This window comes from Borostomias antarcticus, assembly GCF_949987555.1.
Source record: "Borostomias antarcticus genome assembly, chromosome: 21".
NCBI lineage: Eukaryota > Metazoa > Chordata > Actinopteri > Stomiiformes > Stomiidae > Borostomias > Borostomias antarcticus.
In genome coordinates this window covers 1,376,892-1,400,802 of record NC_140254.1, presented here as the reverse complement: position 1 = coordinate 1,400,802, position 23,911 = coordinate 1,376,892, and the positions used below count along the sequence as shown (strand labels likewise).

Here is a 23,911-nt window from a genome sequence, read left to right as displayed (position 1 = left end):
TAGTTGTAAAATGCTTAGTGAAGCCTCAAGCCAGATCAAGCCAGTCTGTTCCTAATTTGTAGAAGTTACTGTTTCTTTATCTTGATTGCATTTCTTCATCTGACCAGTGTTTTGTCTGTTTATGTCTCTTAATCAGTCCAACATGTGTTTAACCCAATCAATTCAGTCAATCTATTCAGTCAATCAATTCAGTCACATTGTATCCAGGTTCAGTCCAGAGTCCCACAACTTACTCCCATCACAGTATTTATTAGGCCAACTAAAATGTTCATCCAGGATTCCTACAGTGTAAATAAGATGACATTTATCCTTTCTATTTTTTAGTTAGAGCTATCTAAAGTCAGCCATGCTCTCCTCTCATATTCACTGCAAATTTTTGCTCAATAAATCTCCAATGTTCATGGTAAAAAAAAAAAAAAATTCATAACACGGTAGATAAAGTGTGCATTTTTTTCAGAATTATACATCAACACTTTTTGACAGTATTTTGAATTCCCATCCCCCTCAAACAATTGCTCTCATATGGAGAAAAAAAATCAAGATACATACATACATACATACATACATACATACATACATACATACATACATACATACATACATACATACATACATACATACATACATACATACATACAAAAATATAGTGGCAGTTGGGGTTTGAATTTGTCGCTGTGCATTTTTGACACTAGTTTGAAGGCTGCCACATGCCTCGTGTGATTTGAGGCCAAGCAAAGGCCAAATTGCCAGCTTCTCACTTGGCAGTAGGGTAGCTGAACAAGAACATGACCTTCCCTTGTTGTCTAAGGTGGTGAGTTCAAACCCTGGGTGATGCAGAGCGATCATGCTAATGCCTACTCAGGCATTGTACAGTGTGGATATCGGACACATGATTTGGAAGATATTTTTAATTTAAGTGTGAAGTTTAAAATAATTAGGGCCTGGGCAGAGACCCTCAAGTATTTGTCATTTGTCTCCTCCTCTTGCTCCTTCTTCCTTTTCCTCCGCGAAATCAGTTTTGCCCGGCCCAGTGCTGAGCTGCAGCTGTAATTCTAACTTAACATTTTAGTCTCTCATTTCATTTAGTTCCTTAGTGCCCATAGAGCAGGAAAAGAGAACCATATGACATAAAGATATGAGGAAAAGATCATAGTTCATGTAAAAATGGACAGGCTATAAACAGAAACTGTTTTACTGACGACTCTGTTTGATGCTGATAAAGAAGACAGACCGGAAGAAAAGTATTTGTGAGTACAGACAGCTTTATGATTAGAGACACTTGGAAAATGGGTGTGGCCATACGTCTTAAAGAGGAGGAGCTTGTTCATGGGGAGTGGCCATACACTTTCTCTGCAATATAAATGCTCTCTCTCTTGCTTCGACTGAGTTTGGTCTCCCCTCTGTCCCTCTCTGTCTCCCTCCTCCCTGTGTCTCTACCTGCAGCTCAGTCTATCCCACTGTCTTCCTTAAGACTCTTTCTCTCCTCTTTTCTCTCTCCTTCGCATCTTCTTTGCTCTTTTATTTGCCTAGAAAGCCCAATAAAACTTTGCCAAAATGGAAGCCATCAAGAAGAAGATGCTAATGCTGAAGCTGGATAAGGAGAACGCTCTGGACCAGGCTGAACAGGCCGAGACTGATAAGAAGGCAGCAGAGGACAGGAGCAAGCAGGTGGGCCAAACATAGCTCCCATGATGGGGGTCAACTTTTATAGGGTGAAGAGGGTAGGGTTGAAAGTTCAAATCAAATTTGTTGTTTTCTAAGCTTTCATGGGTCTGATGCCTCCGGATTATAGGTTGTAGATTGATGTGTTTAGGATTGTCATAAGAAATTACTAAAAATATGTAATTGAGATGCTTCCCTCAGCTTGTCATGGTTATTAACTAATATTGACTGAGGAAATTGAGATCAGTCAAATGCCCAAATCTGAAATAATTGATTTGACACAAAATAGCCAGAGAGAAAGAATGTTTCATAAGCCTCTGCAGATGAATATAACACAAATGTTACCATCAATAATGGAGACATTCAGGGCTAGGTCAATGTCAGACTATCTGTCCAACTATTGCTCCAAAGATGACCCTTTCCCAGAAGAAAGAGAAGAGAGACTTGGAAAACTCAGGGCCCTGCCAATTAAACTCAAGGGAAACTTCATCTGCTATTTCTTTGGCTGATAAAAGCCAGGAGGCTCGTGTTCTAGGCCAGAGGTGAAGTGATCTCTGCATGGAAAGACTTTGAAAGGAGAGAGGATGGAGTGAGGATGGAAGACGATAGGGGATACCCTCACCCGCGTAACACAGGAAGTGTTTATAGTGTTCAGCCGCCCACCTGTCTGAGTGGGGTGGGGAGAGGAGGATGAAGGAGGGAGGGGGGGGGGTTCACCTTGAGAGACTTGTGAGAGGAGGGCAAGTGAGGATAAACTCCATATTGAATGTAGGTGAATGATGAGTTTAGGGACATATAGGGACATAGCTATGTACTTGATGCTCCCTGCAGTCCGTTCTCTCCTTGGGCTTAAAACTACATCCTCTTCTCTCTATCCCCCCCTGGACCTCACTCCTACTCTCCTAATTTCTCTCTCTTTATCCACCATCTCTCCAAATATGTCCACTCTTTTCATCTGTTATCTTGCGTTATTGCCTGTCATCATGCCCTCCTAACCCTAACCATCTTGCTCCTCACATCTCTCTCTCTCTCTCTCTCTCTCTCTCTCTCTCTCTATCAGCACGAGGATGAGCTTCTGCAGATGCAGAAGAAGCTGAAGGGGACTGAGGATGAGTTGGACAAGTATTCCGAGGCCTTGAAGGATGCTCAGGAGAAACTGGAAGTGGCAGACAAGAAGGCCGCAGACGTGAGTATTATTACCCATGAGTACGCGGGCGGGAGGACAGGCAGGGCGCCACTATGATTCGAAAATGATGTAGATCAGGGAAACTCCACTTCAGAGGTGTAAACGTACAGAGTCGCACAAATGTCTCGAGTTGGATGCTCATCTGTCACACGGCTTAATTCTCACAAGACACACGACCTGGGTTGAAACGTGTGGCGTTTGTGGTCGGCGACATCACTCAGCAACATCTCTGGAACACCATTTTGTTTCAGTCATTGCTCCATGAATAGCTCCCATGTTGTCTAAGTAGGCATGCCACAGACAACTGGAGCCCCAGGCCACACCCTGCCTTTTCAGATCAAGCATTTTCTGATCCACAACACTGTCTGGTCACAGTGCTGCTCATTTGTGGGGAATGGGCCGGTCACATGCCAGGGCACAGACCCATTTAGCAAGCTCTCCGAAACAAATAGTCATGTTACATATGATAGGCCACACTCCTAGCCCCCCTCCTAACACACACACACACACACACACACACACACACACACACACACACACACACACACACACACACACCCTGTGCTGTCCGGGTGCCTGGCGCCATGTTTAGAGCACACCAGGTTAAGCCTGGTGGCTGACTGATGCCCTCTTCTCCTCCCTGTCCCGTTCTCCGCCTCCCCTCCGGTACTCAGCCCACAGCTGTTGCGCTTTTCATCTCCTTCTTCTGAACATGATGTCATTCAGGCCAACCGTCTAGAAGATTAACGGTGCTACCATTTTAGGCACGACTAAAAAATAAAACAAAACAAAATAAACAACTTCCAGTCCCTCAGGGCCACAGTATCTGTTGGATTTTGTTCCTCTGTTTCACTTCAACAAGGACTTAATTGGCTAGCTTGGGTGTACATTCGTCACATTTCTGAGACGTCGATCGAAAAATAGAAACAAAGCAAGGGTCATGCTCATTATGTGCAAACAGCATGGAATGGAGGAGGCGTTTTCACTCTATCTCAGAACATTTTGCCAGGTTTGTTTCCGGAGTTTTGATTCTACCTTCAATAGAATTCAATTGCTAATAAATTAATAAATAAAAATAACTATGACACTGCATCTTTCAATTCCATTACTGATTTGTCCAAGGAATTTCACAGGATAGAAAAGCTATGGGTATGAGCCGATATGGGTGTTTTTGATAAATGGTATGAGACTTCCACCCAAAGCCCTGGAAGTCATGACCACAGGCCCATGTCTGTGTCTCAGTTGATAACGAGAAAGATTGATGGAAAACTTACAGCTTACATTTTCTTATTTTCAAAAAATGTTGAGGCATTTTTTTACTCCCACACTTGAGCGCTACTTCTCTTGTAGTCTATCTCTCTTTTTTTGTTCCTCTTGTTGACTGTAGCTCAAAATATAGATGGCAACATAATGTCTGGATGGGGAAAATGCTGTGACATTCAACATCTCTGCTTTTTTTTTTTTTTACTTTCTTTTTATTTGGAGAAAGATAGAAATGACAGATATACAAAAACAGTACTTTTCCATTTTTCAGAACACAGACACACACCCCCCACCCCACCCCACAAAATCCCACATAGTGCATCCCAGCATGGGGGGTGTAAATAAGTAAATAAATAAACAATAATGACAATGATAATAGATAATGCTAGCAATCGACAGGTATACAAGTAGACAGGTAACATAAGTAGACAAAGAGAAAAAGTGAGGATAATTAAGATGGTTGTGTTGGGCTGTCGGTCATCATATGTCACTCAACATCTAGCCCACATGCATTATCAGGGAGGGTTTCTAGCTGGTTGAAAAAGGAAATTACTGGGTAATTTTAAATGGGTGCGTGTGTGTGTGTGTGTGTGTGTGCGCGCGCGTCAAAGATTGTGTGTGTGCTGTGGTGTGTGTTTGTATGTGTACAGTTACAGTATGCATACTGTACACTTGTGAGTACAGATCATGTCTGGGAAAGGACCAGGATGTAATGTACCTATCTATCATGAGCCATCACATTTGAGGAGTCTCTAGAGTGATATCACAAACACAATTCCAGTTCCACTTCCATCAAGTTATGAGACTAAGGCTGAAGGGTGTTTTTCAAAGGCCACTGGTTGATCGTGTGTTTGTGCCTATGGCCTATAGAGCAGTAATTCATACTAGGGTCAACTCGGTAACAGTGCCCCATGCCTGACAACCGAGTCCTAAATAGTTCCCCCTGCTTAGAGTTATAGTTCCATTGGGAAAACTGGATCAGTGAAAAGCAACAGGGTGGATGAGATGACGAAAGGCTTTTTGTTCCTGCAGTGTAACTTGACCTCTACAAAAAATTATGTGTGCTTGCTTGAGAATTGAATGTGTGTGTGTGTGTGTGTGTGTGTGTGTGTGTGTGTGTGTGTGTGTGCGTGTGTGTGCGTGTGTGTGTGTGTGTGTGTGTGTGTGTGTCCTTTTCAAGGTTGTGGTGCCTTTTAGAGTTCAAGTCATTTGAACAATCCTACTCAAAATGGTCTGGACCACCTACAATTTTGTGTGTGGATTTAGCCTCATAGTTATCCTCTTTATGGACAATTTTGTTGCAGACAGAATATTTTTTCCATCGAATGTTCATACTTCCTTCTCAGCTCAGTCTTCTCACATGAATTTACTGACCATTACTTTCAATCAAACGGACTGCTCTCCTAAAGGGTCACTTAGCCAACAGCATATGGCTAATACAGCAACCAATTGTAGTCCTGCCAAAAGGGTTATACAGTAATCTGCTGCTGAAGGCACAACTTAGCCCACAGCACATCTTGACAGCTAACACTGTATCATATTATCCTAGCAGCAGTTCACATCCTGTCAACAGCTAGCAGATCTGAGCTTTCTTAGGACTTAGTTTTGTGACAACAGAAACCCTCTTTTGTGTATTAGCTTTGCTTTGTTACTTAAAGGAGTAGTAAAGGGAAAATGCATGTTTATCCCTGTTTTAAGGTTACTTATGATCATATACAATGGTTCAGATCAAAAAGTTGACAAAACTAGCACTTTTGAGAAAGTCTGATAATTGCTCTACCACCGTTTAGGTCATACAATGGATGTGGGTGGGCACCATAAAGAATGACTACATCTACATGGTAGATCACCGCATAGATGAAAATAATACTAAAGAGTGGATCACCAGCATAATGTAAACAATGGGTTTCTTTATTTTTGATCACCAGAAGTAATACCGACTTAAAGTAGGCCAATCGTTGTATAGACTCACATAATCAATATATTTGAAGCACCTTGTTCTCAGAAACCCATACTTAACACTAAGATACAGTAGGTGTGACCAAACTAATAAAGTGACAATGTAGTCTGTAGTGACATCTAGTGCTCAAATATGGAAATGCATGAGGACGTTCCATAGTCCCCAACGTGATGGATTGAAGGAAAGGATGAGAGGGCAAAGAAGTAGTAAGTTCAGCAGGAGTTCTCAACTCTGCATCCTCAGACCTGTTTGAAACAATCACAGTCAGCCCCAGGTGTCTTTTCAACAAAAAGAGAATAGGCTGTTCCATGCACAGGAAATAGACTACCACTAAACACTAACTAACTAAATAATTGCTGTCAGTGTAATGACAGCGTGTAATAACTAAAAAGCACATTCAAATTTCATGTTTTTTTATGTATTTATAAGGAAATTAACCCGGATAGGTTTTGACATTACTTTATTTCACAAGGGTGATAACTGAGGCAATTAGATTGGCGGTGGAGGGTTCTTGTAGCGGCATGTTGCACCAATGTCTCCAAGACAGCATCATTTGGAAATAAAAATTCGGTGAGGTGATAGATGTGTGTGTGTGTGGGGGGGGGGGGGGTGAGCACGGTTAGGTACAAATCTGTGGCAGTCTATGAGAAATATCAAATTTCGGAACATCATTTATCCTTAGGCTTAATGATAACCAATTATTTACATCTGTCCAAGCCTTACACACAGCCTGACTTCTGAGACAGGACAATATGCCGAGGTGAATGGTGATCTAGCAGAGGATAAGCCGATATCCTAGTGTAATAGGCTAAGTCTGTTTAACGTGTGTTGCAATGCTTATCTGTTGAAGTTGGGCAACGATTCCACCCATTGCCTATCACCTCCAATGTGTAGGCTATGTAGCCTAGTTCATTTTAGGTAGCCGACTGCCTACATGAGATTGGCTAATATCTCAGCCACCTTGGGAGTGGCTTGGAATGCGAAGGTGATTTGTCATACTTACGTCACTTTACCTGGCGCTGACACGTTACGAAGGCGTTAACTTTTCCTGTTGCAGACGTCGTACCCCAAAATGCTGACAGTGGATCAGTTTTAGACCTCTTTTAGTGGCAAGCTCGTGCTCCAGAGCAGATTCTGGGTCAGCATTCCAGTTCATTGTGTGTCAAGAAGACTGGGTGGAGCAAGCGGAAGTGGGTTGAAAAAGGGAGAGAAGGGAGTCAACTGGGAAAAGTGATTTGGGATTATTGTAGACGGAGAGAGGGTTGGGAGAAACTGGACATGACTGGACAAAGAAACTTTTAATTCATTTGTTTGAACAACTCAAAATCAACAGGCTCGAAATTAGGCAACATTTTGCCTTTACCACAGCGGAAGCTCGTGAATTAGGACTGCGCCTGCCACGTCTGAGAGGGAAAAAAAGTCCAGATTGGTGCTTCCTGGCTACAGCAGCAGAAAAGCTATTTCAACCATCCTTTGCCAGTTTAGTGGTCTAATCTGTAAATATTTTCGTGCTTAAAGCAGGCTATATATTCTAAAGGATATTCTAGGCGCGTAATTGAATAGGCTACTGTTTGGGAAAAGAACGTAGATATCTGTCCCACGCAAGGATACGTTTGAGTTATTGGCGGGGCGTTGCTACAATTTTCTTTCTGAACAACTCTGCTAAAGCCAAGAGTTCAAAGGAGCTGATTCAAATAGTTTTCTTACGAGGCCTATTTCACAAATACAAGAAAATGTCTGGAACCAACAGCATCGACGCGGTTAAGCGAAAGATCAAAGTTTTACAGCAACAGGCAGATGAAGCCGAGGAGAGAGCAGAGATTCTCCAGAGACAGGTCGAGGAGGAAAAGAGATCAAGAGAACAGGTAAAATGACCAGTGGAGAAGTCCACATTCATGTGTCGACTTTGTGTCGATTTTCACGTTTCAACTTTAGAATGCTAGTTTCCACGCCTCGTGCGTTGATGCATTGCTTCCTTAGTTAAGTAGCACAGCCTCCGTCTCTTCATTGTTTCTAGTCGCAGCTTTTTTGTGTGAGTTTGACGCCGGCCGTGATTCATGCTATCTTTTAGACTAGCCTACACTACGCCCTAACCAAACCGTTATCCACATTCTATATGTTAACCTGCTTTTGTGTTGATGTTAATAAAGCCTTGAAGTGTTTCGATTCTGTATTTTTTGTAGCAAATTAGATCACTGTCCTATCTGTTATTATGTAACACTGGGTGGAGATCTTTCACTCAAACAGCCCAAAAGTTGCAGATGAAATCATCGGGGTCAGGAGAGGGTAGGCTAGTCTTACATCCGGGCCCGTATATGGGCTGGATGACGCCTCACAGCTGGCCTGCAGCTCATTTATTCAATGCAATTAGTGCAGTGAGTGACCGGGCAATATACAATACACAAGAGGGCCAGTGACGTGGGCCTACAGTTTTTTTTTTTGTTTTTTTTATTATGGTCAGATTGGCAGTCTTGAAACTCACTAACTTGTTCATTTCAGTTTTTTCACTGTCACACCTTTTTTGCTACCATGACACTGTATTTTTTGCTACCACTGAAATACCTCAGATATTTAGTGAATGAGTTACCTTTAGCTTCAGATCACCTTCATTGGTTTAACAATCGTTAAATGAAATAGTGAGTAGGCCTATGTGTACCATTCTGAAGTAATTTATGAAACTATACTTATTTTCATGTCTTAATATTGAGTGAGATTGTGTGTGTGTGTGTGTGTGTGTGTGCGCGCGCGCATGTGTCTCTCAATGTTCCCATCCCTCTGCCCATCTATGGCCATCTCTCAGTTCCTTCCACTCATTTATCTTCAGTCTACCTACATTCATTGTTAGACCAGAACAGTTGTTCTTCAAGATGTGGATGATATCGTCAGTCTAAAAAGGAGGATGTAGGCCTCGTTAAAAAATGAGAAATGTTGTAGCTGTTTATTTGCAAAACACATTTGCATGGACGGTATGGATTGGCTTTCAGCCAGTTGGTGGTGGTAAATTAATAAATCAATGAGTCAAAGAACGCCCATCCAGAACTGTGTTTCAGCAGGTATTTCTGTGTGTTTTGTGATGTATTTAAACTTGGTTAACCCTTCTCTGGTGGACAGGCAGAGGCTGAGGTGGCCTCCCTGAACAGGCGTATCCAGCTGGTGGAGGAGGAGCTGGACAGGGCCCAGGAGAGGCTGGCCACAGCGCTGCAGAAGCTGGAGGAGGCAGAGAAAGCTGCAGACGAGAGTGAGAGGTCAGTGATGGACTGATTCCAACAGGGGCACACGCGTCACACCCTGTCAGGAAAGCCATAGTCTTTGGAGGACAGCAAGTGACTTAACACTTAGTGTCCACGTAAAGGTATGTGTACCTGACAAGCACACCCACTAAAATAATCACTCACGTCAGTGCGTCTCCCTAATGAAGGCAGGAAGTCTGTCCATGCGTGCGTGCCTGCGTCCCAATTTGCTCGACAACTGGGCATCTTTGACGATGAAATTGTTATGCAACAGGTGTACCGCTCAGGACCCAAGGATGTGCATGTATGCGTGTGAAGTTGTTTGGGTCAGCAGTCTCAGGAAGTCTGTTCCAGGGAAGGACCCGTGGAAGTGCAGCCAGAGGGTGCTGTGTCACCATGTTTATCCATCAGTGTCTTAACATGGCTTGCTAGCTCGCTAACTACAACACCTACATGTTAGCAGCAGCTGATACAGGCAGACTGTCCGTCTTGGCAACAACACTGTGAAAACGGCTAATGTTTTCCATGGGGGATTTATTTGGATATTTCAGTAAATAGTGGACAAGTGCCTTATGGTGCTGTATAGTTTACATTAGGGCTGTGCATTAAAATATTTATATCCATGATACTGTATCGATGTATAATTTATTTATTTTTTTGAATAATTATATATATCATGGCTGTCAGCATTAATGCTTGTGATTGATCTGGAAACTTTTAACCAATTAGAAATAATTAATCATATGACCAAATTTGACCCCTACTTCCTCCTGTAATTTCAAATGCATTTACTGCACACTGTGTTTCACATGCAGCAATTCACCATGGAAACACGTGCGTAAACAATAACAACTCTTGATTCCTCCACTTAGCCTGGCTTCAGCCCCTGAATCTGAATGTCAGGCTATTAAACACTTTGTCATGCATTTATTCTAACAAAATGTAGGCTATTTGTTTCATTTCCCCTTCAAGTACATGCTAATATTTTAAACTTGTGATTGGTTATCATTATTGGGATTAACTCGATTCCATTTTTTAATCGATTGACAGCCCTAATATATACATTTATGGTCGACGTAACTATGTCATGGTAAGTGCATTTTGAATGGGCTTTGTACTAGTTGTACTTGTTTGTACTAGTTGTACTTGTTTGTACTAGTTGTACACACTCAGGAGTGCTCACCTCAATGGGGGGGTTAACTTGGTGTTGTAGTTACAAATTGTTAGGTTGAGAGGTCAAAGGTATTAAATCACTACCTAACCTCTACACATACCTATTGCAGTACTACAGCTGACTGCTTAAGTCTTAATTCTAGAGCTCTGTATCGAAGTACAAAGTAAAAATGGTCAGCTTAATTAGTGACCATCCCCTACATGTCCTTTTTTTGTATTTCAGATTCTATCCAAATAGAAATAATCGTCACACACCCTATCACTGTAAAAGGACATGGATGCTCTCTTAGCCAATGACTAAATGTTTTGACTAGAGTGGTCTTGCTCTCCGTATGATGAAACTGTTTCAGTTTGATGCTGGACAGGAAACTCACCCACTTGGGAGCAGTGAAGGTGTGTGGGCTTGTTATCTCTGGTAACGTGAGTCACTGGCCCAGCGCCTGTTGTACATTGTTGAAGGATGTGTATTACACCACGGCTGAGTGGTCTTCCTCACTTTTTCCACATAGTTAAAGCTTTTATTGATTTGGTTGATTGGATCAAGGCATTTCCATCTGCCTGTTAATCTGACAGATGCTGTGCATTGCTGCCACAATACATTAGGAATACGCCAAATGCTAGATGGATACCAATGGTCTGAAAATGGCAAGTGTTAAACTGAGCATGGGTGTAGATCTGGGAATACATGTCATAGTTATGGCAGTGCCAGATTCAGGATGGTATACATATAATTTATGAAATTGAAGCATTTGATAGTCACAGATACTTATCGTGTATGTGTGTGCGTGTGTGTGTTTCAGGGGCATGAAGGTGATTGAGAACAGGGCTCTGAAGGACGAGGAGAAGATGGAGCTGCAGGAGATCCAGCTGAAGGAGGCCAAACACATCGCTGAGGAGGCCGACCGCAAATATGAGGAGGTCAGCACACACGCACAAACATGCACACACACACACACACACACACACACACACACACACACACACATCCTGCAACCTGAGACACACATGAGGACACATTACAGTGGAATGCTCTGAAAGTCGCCTTGGGTATGTCGAGACATGTTGAGCAACATTTCTGAAGGAAGGTAAAGACCTCGTCAGTATTACACACACACACACACACACACATTGTCACCAGATGTTGTGATGGGGCAAATCACTCTCCCAGAGCAGCGCAGGTGGTTCGAGGGGAGATATTTGTATGCGTACCCATGTGTGTAACAGCCATGAACACAGTTTGCGGAAATAGTCTGCATCTAGCCTCAATCACTGAGCTCATGTCTTGATGTGGATGACCTCTCTAACGCGTCTCTCTGACGGTCTCTACAGGTGGCTCGTAAGCTGGTGATCATTGAGGGCGATCTGGAGCGCACAGAGGAGAGGGCGGAGCTTGCCGAGGCGTAAGTATCCATGCGGTTGAGTTGCTGCCCAGCACGCGTGTGTATTATTATCACTATTGCTCAGACATTGTACTTTTGTACCTAATAACACCACCACTGAGATGCACTGTATCCTATTAAGATTTTCTGTAAGCCAGACAGTGTCAACACATACTTACTTTACATACATTATGGGGACATGAATAGGTCTGGGTATCGATTCGAATTTCAAGAATCGATTCGATTCCGATTCAGAATCGATTATCACGATTCGATTCAATATCGATTCGGTTAGTGTTACTAAAAACCTGTTTTTTTAGCTGTAACCTTAATTACATGACTGCCAATTTATGCAACACATCAATACTAGGGCTGGGTATCGATACTGATTTCCAAAAATGAATGAATGAATGAATCATTGAATGAATTAATGAACTATTCATTCCTTCATTCATTCATTAAATACAAGATTGATTTTGGGATTCATGAATCGAATCTGAATGATCTCTCTATCTGCTCCATTATACCACTCCCATCCATGCTCCTCATGCCCACCCCCCATATCACCCCAACACGGCCCCATCCACAGTCTTCCCACGATCATGAGTAAAGTTGAGCATAACGTTTGCATAACGTTTGCATAACAATGGTTCTGTTTCCTAATGAAAACTGCCCTCCTCCCCCCTCCTGTTCTGTGTGTGCATGTATGTGGGGGTCCGACCTAAATTCCACGCATGACCCACCTCGACCCTCCTACCGAACCCACCCCCCCTCTCCCACCCCCCCGCTCGGCATGATGGTCCCTGACCCCTCCCCCTTCCTGGCCCGACACTAACAGCAAAGCCAAGGCACTGGATGAGGAGCTGAGGGGATTTGACCAATCTCTGAAGACCCTGCAGGCCTCTGAGGACAAGGTAGAGTGTTTGCGTCTGTGGAAAATGCTCTAGGATATGTTTATATTAATCACCTGAGTAGGTGGACATTAGTTATTGCGTTCTTTGGTTTATCAACGTGGTAAGATCTTAGCAATGTGAAAGCATTAGCCTTGGTGTATGTCTGTAATCCAGGGCAGTTAACCGCAAATCAAACTTTATTCGAATAGTTTATTTCATACACAAAGGTAACACAATGCACTTTACAGAGAGCAATGCAGGGATGGACATAGATCCTACCCCTACATTTTCCAGAGGGAAGCAAAAAAAAACGGTTCACCCAAGGATCGAAAAAGTGAGCTGTAAAATTCTTCCTTGACCTCTAGTTACAGAGACCAGTCTTAAGGTACCAGGGATAAGGAAAGCTACAGTTCTTATATTGGTAGGATAAGACTTGAAAAGGTGCTAAAGTTATGGCTTCATTCGCTATTCTGGGTACGCCCCTGGAACTGAATAACAAAATACTTGACTAGGCAGTTGCAGAGTTGGACATGTCTCTGGAATATGAAGGGAGTTAAAGGGAGAGCATTTTGTTTGAATGTGTGCGGGACTGAGTGCGTGAGAAAAGACATTGGATTCACGCCATGGAGACAAAAGGATGGCGCTCTTCCGACAACGTTCCAACCCCCACCTCTTTTTCCCTCTGCCTGCCCTGCATCTCCCTCTGAATCACTCGTCTCCCTTGACCTTGCTCCTGTCTCACTCACTCTGCATGGAAACCAGCGCAGCCGACTCAATGTACCAACATCTACTGTGGTTTAGAGTCTTATTCAACCATGGCATGCTGGCATGAATTTCCAGTGGTATTAATGTGTCAACCCTAGTGTTGCACCGAGATCAGTGTCCATCGTTGTAACCCTTGCCGGGCTACTTGGATTATACAGCACATGAAGGTGCTGCGATATGTTTAGACTTAAAAGAATGAGCGCATATCCTTTCGAAAGCATGCGTCCTTTTAACACACACTTTCCAAGCATTGGTAAGTCTCACATTTGAATGAATCCAAACCTGTCGTCACAACAAATCACTCATTTGTTTAGTTCAATTCTGGTTTCCAGATTCTAACTACACACTCTGGCTCAGTCTTCCTCCCCGATGACCATAAATGTCTCGACCTTATTGTTGACGTCTCATCTCTGCTGCTATTGCTCTTCTCCTTCTCTCACTGCCCCGCCACTCTCTGGCCATTCGCCCTCTCTGCCATCTGTCTCTCCCTTTTCCTCCGTCTCTCTCTTCTCCTCCGTCTCGTGGAACAAACACACTCATGGCACGGCGGCCTCCCCACTTCCAGTAAATGTGCTGAACTGGAGGAGGAGCTGAAAAACGTCACCAATAACCTTAAGTCTCTGGAAGCCCAGGCAGAGAAGGTAGGGTGGTGTGTGTGTGAGTGGGTAAAAACAGGCGTTTACTTGCATGTTAAAACCAGCATGTCGCCTGTAAGTGTGTTTAATTTTGAAAGACATTTGGTTTATATGTATTGTGCTATTGAGGGAGTACATGTTTTTTGCATGTAACTGATGAGGTATAAGCATTTGTTTAGGTTCTGTTTGACTTTCCCTGGATCTGAGTGAGCTGCCACCATGTGAAGATGCCTTGGGCAGCCCAACCAGGGTTAATTATCTGGGTAGTTGATGAGCCCGTGGCATTTACCTCTAATCCAATCTGGAGAGGAACCACTAATGGCCCGTGAGCCGCCACCCAGCCTTGTCACCAGTGCCCTTTTCAGCCTTCCTTTATCGTTTCTAGAAAGGTCACAACTGGATGAAGTATTAATATGATTAACCATCTTGTAATTGAACCAAAGACTTGCATGGGTAAACACTGTGCTCGGTTTAAGTCTTAACACTTTTTGGTGTATAAGTATGCATGAAGCGTTTCATACTTTGTGTGTGGTGGAGTGTCTGTCGAACGGGTGGTAGATGATGAACGCAAGCCTGGAGTGAAATACATGGATACACACTGCTATCGGTTGTATGATCTCTGATTGAATTCCTGCATATGCAAGTCCAGATCTGCTCAAAACGTGGTGTGAACGTCGGTGTGCGTGCTCTGAACAGAAATGGGTGTAGGTGAGGGGTGTACAACTGTCATATAGAATCTTTAATTTGACCCAACCAAGAAAAGCAAATCTGTGGAGCTAATAAAACCATTTAACTGGTCTTTCACGTTGTGTTCATGAACTATGCTAATGCTAGTACAGAACCCCTCTAGAAATAAGTGTCGGGTTACAAATGACTGTAAAGGTCGTTGGGATGTGTGTGTGTGTGTGTGTCAGTTCTCTTTACTACAGTACTCTCTTTACTACAGTACTCCCAGAAGGAGGACAAGTATGAGGAAGAGATCAAGATCCTGACCGACAAGCTCAAAGAGGTGAGACAGAAGTGCTGTATCAACTATGAAGTGTTTTCTCTATTTTAATGCTGTCCTATATTCTGAAGCTTATTCATTCCCTGAGATCATCATATCCACCATATTCGCTAGTTATTTTTTCTTTTAACACAAACTCGATAACGTGACCAGTCACATGTATTGAAAAAAATAACTATTAATCGGTATTTTATTTTGTTCTAACCGAAGAAGAAGAACAGAAACGTTAAAATATTGGTTCTGCTCCATCAGAACGATCCAATTCAAAAATAATTTAGTTAAGCCCTGGTTGAAACATCTGTGTTTAGACTGGATCCGTGCATTTGTATACTGTAGTCTGTTATCAGGTGAGGCCCATTGTTTGGTACTTGGTTGGTCTTGGTTGATTGAATCCCTTTTGTATGTGACGTGTGGTCCTAGGCTGAGACCCGTGCCGAGTTTGCAGAGAGATCTGTGGCGAAGCTTGAGAAGACCATTGATGACCTTGAGGGTATGATAGAGTCTGAGACTCCCATCATCTCCTATCACATCCCTCTGAGACTCCCATCATCTCCTATCACATCCCTCCATCATCTCCTATCACATCCCTCCATCATCTCCTATCACATCCCTCCCGCTTTCTATCAGAGCCCAACAGATATGCCATTTGGCTCCGTTGCAGTTTCCCATATTTAAATTCGGATACATACAGATCTAGAGCTGGAATGAATTAGAGACATTTTCCTGCATGGACGGTGCTTGAAATGGAATACAAAAAGTGAAAATTCTAAATTTATTCTACTTCTAATTTTGAACAAATTACTATCAAAATAACACAAACATCCTATATGATATACCGACCAGAACTAGTTTTGCATAAAAATGTACAAATCAACCAATGTTGAAGGTTAATCAGACGCTAATTCAGTTGGGCTCTGCTTTCCATCCTGAATGATTTCCTCTCACTTCCCTACTTCCTCTGTTTTCTCATGTATTCTATTTTCCTCGTCTCTTGCTACCTGTCCCCTCTGTCTATGGCTGTGTTGTCGATGCGCCCACAGATGAGCTTTACGCACAGAAACTGAAGTACAAGGCCATTAGCGAGGAGTTGGACCACGCCCTCAATGACATGACCTCCATGTAAATACAGGCTTTGTGTGTGTGTGTGTGTGTGTGGTGGGGAGGGGGGGGGGGGGTGGCAGGCGGTAGGCATGCAGGGACAATTGCACTTGGAAGTCTAACCTAGCACTAATTGCGAGTCATAACAATTTGATGTGCATCCCGAGCAGTTTTGAGATTTTTTGCAGTGAATTGACAGGTCTTTATGAAACATAAAATGTAAACTTAAGCAGATGTAAAGTTAGAAAAGCATTAACTTAATCCTTTGTTTTGTAGTTTAGTATTTTGTTACAGAAAAGAATGTTTAAAAGAATGTGAATGCCCGAAGAAGAGTTTAGTACTCGAAATGCGTTGCAAGCGTACTAGTCTGCTGCATGTACTAATTAGCCTGTGTGTGTTCTAAAGCCTACCGAGAACACTGTAGCCTAAAGGGTGCATATTTATTTAGTTAATAAATAATAGTTTTTGCATTATATAGTGGCTTCCCACTTCATTTTCTATATAAAATTAAAATTAAAAAATCAGTAATCATAGCAGTAACTAACATAATCCCCAATGCCCAATTATATATAATATTAAAATATCAAACATTTGGAAAGCTTTAGTTAGTTATTCAACCTCTCTGTACTTTCAGATAAATGTCTGGAAACCTGGTTGCTCGTCCCCAATTGTGGGTTCAAGAATTTCCACTCGATCCTCCTGAACATCGTGGTTGTGCAGCTATCTCTTCTCCCCTCTGTGCTATATAGGCTACAATCTCTCTTAGCTCATTCCTTATGTATTTGTTCAATCCTTTTCTTTTATCTTTTTACTTGTGCACTTTCTTTCTCTGTCACTTCTGTCCAACTTTTGTTTGCAGACATCCCCTCTGTTCGCTGGTTGTCCTTCTCCTGGACACGTCTGTTCTCCCTCTGGGTGGCGCTGTGTTCACGGTGCTCAAGCCTGTCCACCCCCTCCTCACTGTTCTCCCTCTGGGTGGCGCTGTGTTCACGGTGCTCAAGCCTGTCCACCCCCTCCTCACTGTTCTCCCTCTGGGTGGCGCTGTGTTCACGGTGCTCAAGCCTGTCCACCCCCTCCTCACTGTTCTCCCTCTGGGTGGCGCTGTGTTCACGGTGCTCAAGCCTGTCCACCCCCTCCTCACTGTTCTCCCTCTTACTTTCTCATTCTCTGTATTATTTCCTGCCTTTACTTTTGTTGGTCTCGTCTACACTTGTAATTCTTTGCAATTGTTGAACAAACAGAAGGGAAAAAAACAAGTGATTTTGCTTGTGTCTCCCGTCTTCTTTTCCTGTTCCTGTGTGAGGATAGATATATCAGGGTACTTTGATTAAAACATCTGAAATGCAAAATCAAATACCCTCCAACCATGGCGCTTACAATGTTACCATTGCTGAACACTATATAGTAAATGGACTGCACTTATATAGTGCTTTTATCCAAAGTGCTTTACAGTGGTCTCTCATTCACCCATTCACACACCAATGACAGCAGTAGCCATGCAAGGTGCTAGCTTGCGCATTGGGAGCATTTTGGGGTTCAATGTCTTGTCCAAAGACACTTAGGCATGTGGACAGGAGGAGTCGGGATTCGAACCGCTGACCCTACAATCATTGGACGACCCGTTCTATCCCCTGAGCCACAGCCATTTTTTTTTTTTTTACAGATTATGAAAGTGTAAATTGTAAGCTTTCAAATGACGTGCCATGCATTGAAACATGCACATATTTGAAGATAAGCTTCTGTGAACCTGAAATCACTTGGCAGAGAAAAGGTGCCTCAAAAATTCAGAGCTGTTCACACTTCTCACAGCCAGGTAACGGGTGGGAACAATAACAATTTGCTAGCTGGGATAAAATAGTTTCAATTCTCTGCTCTATTCTATACTCACTCAAGGGAGATTAAATCCTTTAATCTACTTCATTATGTTAAACATTTCGGACTGGTACCTAGATGACATCAATCAATCAACCCGTAGTGAGGTAAATGCGTGGTGCATGTCTTAAGTAGATGGCAGCAATAGAGGACATGGTGTGTCTGAGTTGTGGAGCTCAGCACAGCAGCACATTAGTCATCGGTTGACACCACTGCCATGTTACTCTCCTATCAGACGTGTGTGTGTGTGTGTGTGTGTGTGTGTGTGCGCGCGCGTACACCTCACCATAGTCTGACTCACAGAATGTAGATTTTTGGCATACGTCTATCATTGTGTTTATATTTCTATATCCACAAGACCTATATTCACAATACTGCTTGTAAGTAAGTACTTTTTTAAAGTAGCTTGCTCAGTTTTTCGCAAGGTAAATGGCCTCTTTTGTTCAGGTTTTTCAGAGTATGTAGTGCAAAGAAGAAGTCTTCTATTTTTAAGTGAAACTTGTGTAGTCTCTCCACATCAAAGTGGCCTCAAGAATGCGTTAGTAGTGTTTCAATGTCTGGGACGGCACACATCCTACCATCCTTTCTAAGGGTCACTTCATCTTCTGTCATGGCTTCCATGCACAGGTAAATTGACTGCCCATACTTCTTTGCTACCCGTTTTTTCTTTCTTTGCCTCAAATGCTTTGCTTCTCTGATTCTCCTTCTGATTGTTCTATTCTTTAGATTTTTGCAACACTGTATACAGCTATTTCACATGATGGATAGAACAACCTGATGTCGTATTTTTCTTTCCGTCCCCTCACAGACAAGCTGGTCACCGCCAAGAAGGAGAACGTGGATCTGCATGCCACCCTGGACCAAACCCTGATGGAGCTCAACAGCTTCTGAGGATCCCCCCCAAGTCCCTCTACACATTCACTCTAACCCCCCCCCACCCTGTCTGCTTTCCCTCTACCCTCCCTGACCTCTCTCTTTTCACTGACTTCCTCATCCTTTCTTCCACCAGAGCATATAATGGTGTGCCAGTCTGACTTCGTTAACCCTCATGCTCCTCTAGAGGGTGCCAAAAACCACTATGAAACATCTGTTCCACTGTCTGAACTTCCCAAGTGTAGCCCCTTATGAAACTCACTGGCTGTCGTTTTTCTTGTTCCACTGTTCGACGTCAGTTGAAGCTTCTTAAATGTGGCCAGCATTGCCAAGTGTGCTTCCTTGTTGAGATTGCAGTCTACTTATCCACTGGAGACAAATCCATGTGGAGTGACCAACCTTTGCTAAACAAATCTGGGAAATCTGGCACATGCTTTTCTATACAGAATGAACGACTCAACACTCCCTGCTCAACACCCCCTACACTACTATATCATCACCAGCTTGTTGTCACTTGACCCAATTCCATTTCAGTCCCTTGGCCTTAACCCATTCAGATCTAAAATGACTGGCGAAAATTTACTATAAGAATGAAACCATTTTTTACTGCAGGGTTTTGTGGAGCTGTTAACTTTTTGATGATATTGATTAAGATCACCAGGCTTGGGGCATAAAAGGAATTAGGTCTTTCACTGCACACATTCCTTTGATTTTACACCAATGTATTTTGGGACCAAAACCACACGCGACGATCCATGACCTTGTTGGTTTTCCCCCCTCCTTTAAGGGGCGTCTTTATGTACATGTTTTTGCTTTTGTATTTTTCTCCTATTGCACCCATAGTCACTGTAACCAAACGCTGCACTCGTATGATACACTAACTCTTGCCCTCTCCTTAAGTAGAATCACTGATGGTGAGGATTTTTATGGGTCCATGTTTCAGAATTTGTTTTGGCCAGACATGGTAATCATTTTACCTGCAACATCAAAAGTGGAGGGTTAAGTGGACTGCTTGGTCTTAGTCACTAATCAAAAGCAACAGTACTGCTATGTTAAAAGGCAGGGTACAATGGGAAATACAGATCCATGTGAAAATCTTCAACAGTGGATAGGGAAAAATTACACTTAAAAAGAAAGGAACACATTGTTTGAACTGGAAAACTCACCAGAGATAGATATATAATCACTTACCGTTACTGTCTCATTCCTTTGTAATGATTTTTTTTAAATAATAAAGACCATGATTTATACTGTTATACAAACTACCATGTCTCTTCATTGAAGCTGATGGATACACTCACTCACATATTGCCATAGTGCTGGAACCCCCCCCCCACACACACTTTTTTTTTTTTTTAAATAGACTAAAATCATCAATCCCTGGATTATACAAATATTGTTTATTATTAAAGTTTATTATTATCATTATTATCTGGCTTATAGGTCTAGCGACAAGTCCTCAAAAAGGGTTTTCGTTTTTGAGATACCCTTACCCGAGTAAACAAGTGTTTTTGTTGTTTTCTAGAGCCTGGATTACTGATTGACAGGCTCCCTTTATTAACGGCTAATGGCTCTTCTACAAATATCTTGGTTTGTGACTGGATGATAAATTCTCTTTCAAGTTTCATGTAGACAGTTTAGTCTCTAAGCTGCGGCAGAAAATAAGCTTCCAGTACAGAAACCGTTCTAGCTTTCCTATGTTCAGCACGAAGAGAATTGTTCAAGCTGTCTTTTTATCAGTATTAGACTATGGTGACACAATCTATAGACATGCTTCTTTGACTACCCTGAAACCCCTAGACTCTGTCTACCATTACGCCCTGAGATTTATTACGGGTGATAGTTCTGACACCCACCACTGTGTTCTCTATGATAAGGTAGGCTGGTCTCCTCTCTGTTAGCCGTAACTATCACTGGTATTTGGTTATTTTCAAAGCCATTATTGGTTAACTTTCACCATACATCTCATCTCTGTTGGACTGGAGCGTTGGTACCTACCAGACCCGATTAAACGACCGGCTTGTTCCTCGAGTGCATTCTGAACTTGGTAGAGCTGCTTTTGTACATGATGCTCCTTATACCTGGAATACTTTACAACAGACTTTAAAGCTTGAGGTACTTCCTACAGTCGCAGAGTTTAAATCCATGGCTCTTGACATTTGTACTTCGACCTGTAACTGTTTTAAATTATTATTATTGTAGCCTATATTGTATTTGTTGTTATTCGTGTATTTGTGTGAACTCGTCAACACTGTAAATGAGGGAAACCTCAGTGCTTTACGAGTATAAATAAAGGTTTGAAAATGAAATGAAAATGAAACTAGATTTATTTCAGTAAAATTGAAAGTCTTTTGCTGGTTTTGTAATAAAGGATGTAACTCTACAATGAATGCTTTCATACCCAATAGATTGCATGATTTAAAAATACAACATATTGAGAAAAACCAATCCATGAAATTACAAGTATACTGAATTGCACACAGTCTAGGGAAATGCTTGCATAAATTAAAAGGTATGCTCAACTCTGAGCATGAAACTGAACTGAAATTTTGAAAAAGGACAAGCACAAAACATCTACAGTATCACAAGTCAAGCTTTATAATTAAAGTTTAAAGGGAGAGTTGACTCAAACTGTAGGCTAGAAGGCAAATTCAAAAAAGTACACAATTCCAAAATTCCCATACATTGTCAGCTTTAGAACAACATGTATGAGACACCCAATTTAGAAATAAGGCCATTTCCACATGACTCAAACAGTTGTGGTCAGCATTCCACTATCTACCGTCTCAGATGGCCTTGGATTCTCCCGTATCTTCCGTGAGGCAAATGCATACAGGAAGGGGTCCAAGCAACTGTTAACAAAGGTCAAGCTCCGGACCACACGGGCTGCCACGCTCCTGTAGCGCAGAAAAGTGTCTGATGCTGCCGGCTGGGTGGACTTGAGTGAGATGCCAATGATGTCCACCACGTTGACGATGTGCACAGGGATCCACAGGATGAAGAAGGCTGCCACGATGCTGGTGACCAACCGTGTCATCCTAGCACTGCTGAAGAGTGCTGTCTGGTTCAGTCGCCTATGGAGGCAAGAATAACAGGTGACAAGGATCGAGAAGGGGACCACAAACCCCAGCAAGGTCTCAAAGACGAGGACCGCCACCTTCTCCGCGTCAGATCCTGCGTGTCTTCTGCATTTCAGCTCCCCATCTACCACATCCCGAGTGGCAACAGCAGGAGCGGTAAGGGCGCTGGCTAGCCCCCACAGGACCAGCAGTAGAGTCCCTTCCCCCTTGCGACCTAGCCGGGCCCAGCTATGAGGGTACAGCACCTGAACGTAGCGCTGCACGCTCAACAGGGTAACAGTGAGCACATTGGCGTACAGACTGAGGTAGAGGAGGAAGGTGGCCACCTTGCAGGCAGCACGGCCCAGAGTCCAGCCGCGCAGCAGAGTGTAGACCCACACAGGGATGGTGGACAGGCATATGATGTCGGAGGAAGCCAGGTTCAGCATCAGCCACAGGGTGAAGTCAGGCTTGGGGAAGCGCAGAAGGATGACCACTAGAACTGCCACGTTCCCAGGCAGGCCCAGCAGACAGCACAGTCCCAGGACGGTGCTGGAAAGCAGGTGGCTAGTGCTCTGAGAGACGGTTGAGCTAGTTGAATTGAGCTGTTCCATTGCTAGTTGAGTTGAGCTAGTTGAGCTGTGCTATTCTATTGTGAGAGAGATCTAAAAGTGAAATGTGTAGATCTTGACTGAGCTGCTCGACACCCAGACATAGAGTGACAGAAAAAGGTAATGTTGCATACTCTCCTGCAACACTAAGGAAATCAAGTTAAATCAGGAAGTCAAATCAAGTCTTCGGTCAGCTTCCCCTCTTTGAGCTGGTTAGAATATGAGTGCTAGTGTTGCGGTAGATGTGTTTCTGTTAGTCTTTTTTTTACTTCCTGTTCTAATTTGTACAGCACTTTGGTCAACTTGAGTTGTTTTTAAATGTGCATGAGAAATAAAATGTACTTGACTTGCCTAGATAGTGTAGAGGATGTGGTCATTGGCCCTTGTCAGGATGTGGGCTGGAGTCAGACCCGTCGATAGGGCTCAGGGGGCATATGAACTGCCCGATGGGGCACAATTATTATTAAATAGTTTTGATAATAAAATAGGCTTTTGTATTTGTGCAGCACTGGCGCATACTAATTATACTGAGCTCTCTCGTTCTCCCTCTGAGTCAATGAAGTTGAAGGTGGCGTTTCTGGGTGTTGAATCTTCTCAATCAAAATGTCCTTCCATTCATCAATTAACTTGTGAGTAAAATCCTTTTCAAAGGCAAGCTGAATAAGTTGAGCCTTGTGTTTGTGCAACATACTATGATGATGGTCAGAGAATACAGTGATGTATTACTGTGTAAAACTGATGAGCCAGCCTGGCGTGCACAGCTCAGCTCGACTCCCATCTGAAATCACACATACAGTAACCGCTACATTGGTGTAACTTCCTTTTTCAGTACGGCGGCCACCTCCAGCCAGGGAATTGTGCCATTTTCCCTCCCTGGTGTCATGTGACTCGTTAGTGTTAAAAGGTTTCAGTTGTGAATGGGGAGCAGAGGGCTGTTAAAGTTGGTGTTTTCTCTCATAGGCCTACTGGTCACTGGACGTTCAACATGGCGCCTCATGGCAAAGAACTCTATGAGGATCTGAAAAAAGGAATTCAGAATTTTCATGGACGGTAACGGTCCGTGAGGCATGTGTTACCGGGCCGCACAGAAAGATTAAATCATTTATATAATTTACGTTGTATTGATTATTCTAGTCTGAAAGGTGTTTTATTTATTTATTTTGAAAAACGACCGTATTTTCTCCGACGTAACATTCGCCTGTAGCCTAGCCTACCTCTTGACACGTCAAGACGCTCGTCTCGGACA

At 42.9% G+C, this 23,911-nt stretch overlaps 2 protein-coding genes across 3 annotated transcripts; one reads left to right on the top strand and one right to left on the bottom strand.

Moving 5' to 3' along the window:
* Positions 1–1,554: 1,554 nt before the first annotated feature.
* Positions 1,555–20,233, top strand: tpm3 (tropomyosin 3; the record flags this gene model as incomplete). 2 transcript variants are annotated; one of them, XM_084455600.1, is made up of 9 exons in its annotated part: positions 1,555–1,668; positions 2,723–2,848; positions 9,183–9,316; positions 11,275–11,392; positions 11,804–11,874; positions 12,692–12,767; positions 15,093–15,155; positions 15,573–15,642; positions 18,931–20,233. In XM_084455600.1, the coding sequence occupies 9 exons, from the start codon at positions 1,555–1,557 to the stop codon at positions 19,011–19,013; spliced, it is 855 nt and encodes a 284-aa protein (XP_084311726.1). In that variant the 3' UTR covers positions 19,014–20,233. The 2 variants fall into 2 exon arrangements, with proteins under 2 accessions (XP_084311726.1, XP_084311727.1); XM_084455601.1 differs by lacking the exons at positions 1,555–1,668; positions 2,723–2,848 and adding an exon at positions 7,316–7,936.
* A 1,511-nt stretch (positions 20,234–21,744) lies between these two features.
* On the bottom strand, positions 21,745–22,668 carry LOC311323323 (leukotriene B4 receptor 1-like; the record flags this gene model as incomplete). The annotated part of the gene is made up of 1 exon (XM_084455524.1): positions 21,745–22,668. The coding sequence occupies one exon, from the start codon at positions 22,666–22,668 to the stop codon at positions 21,745–21,747; it is 924 nt and encodes a 307-aa protein (XP_084311650.1).
* Between the last annotated feature and the right edge of the window lie 1,243 nt (positions 22,669–23,911).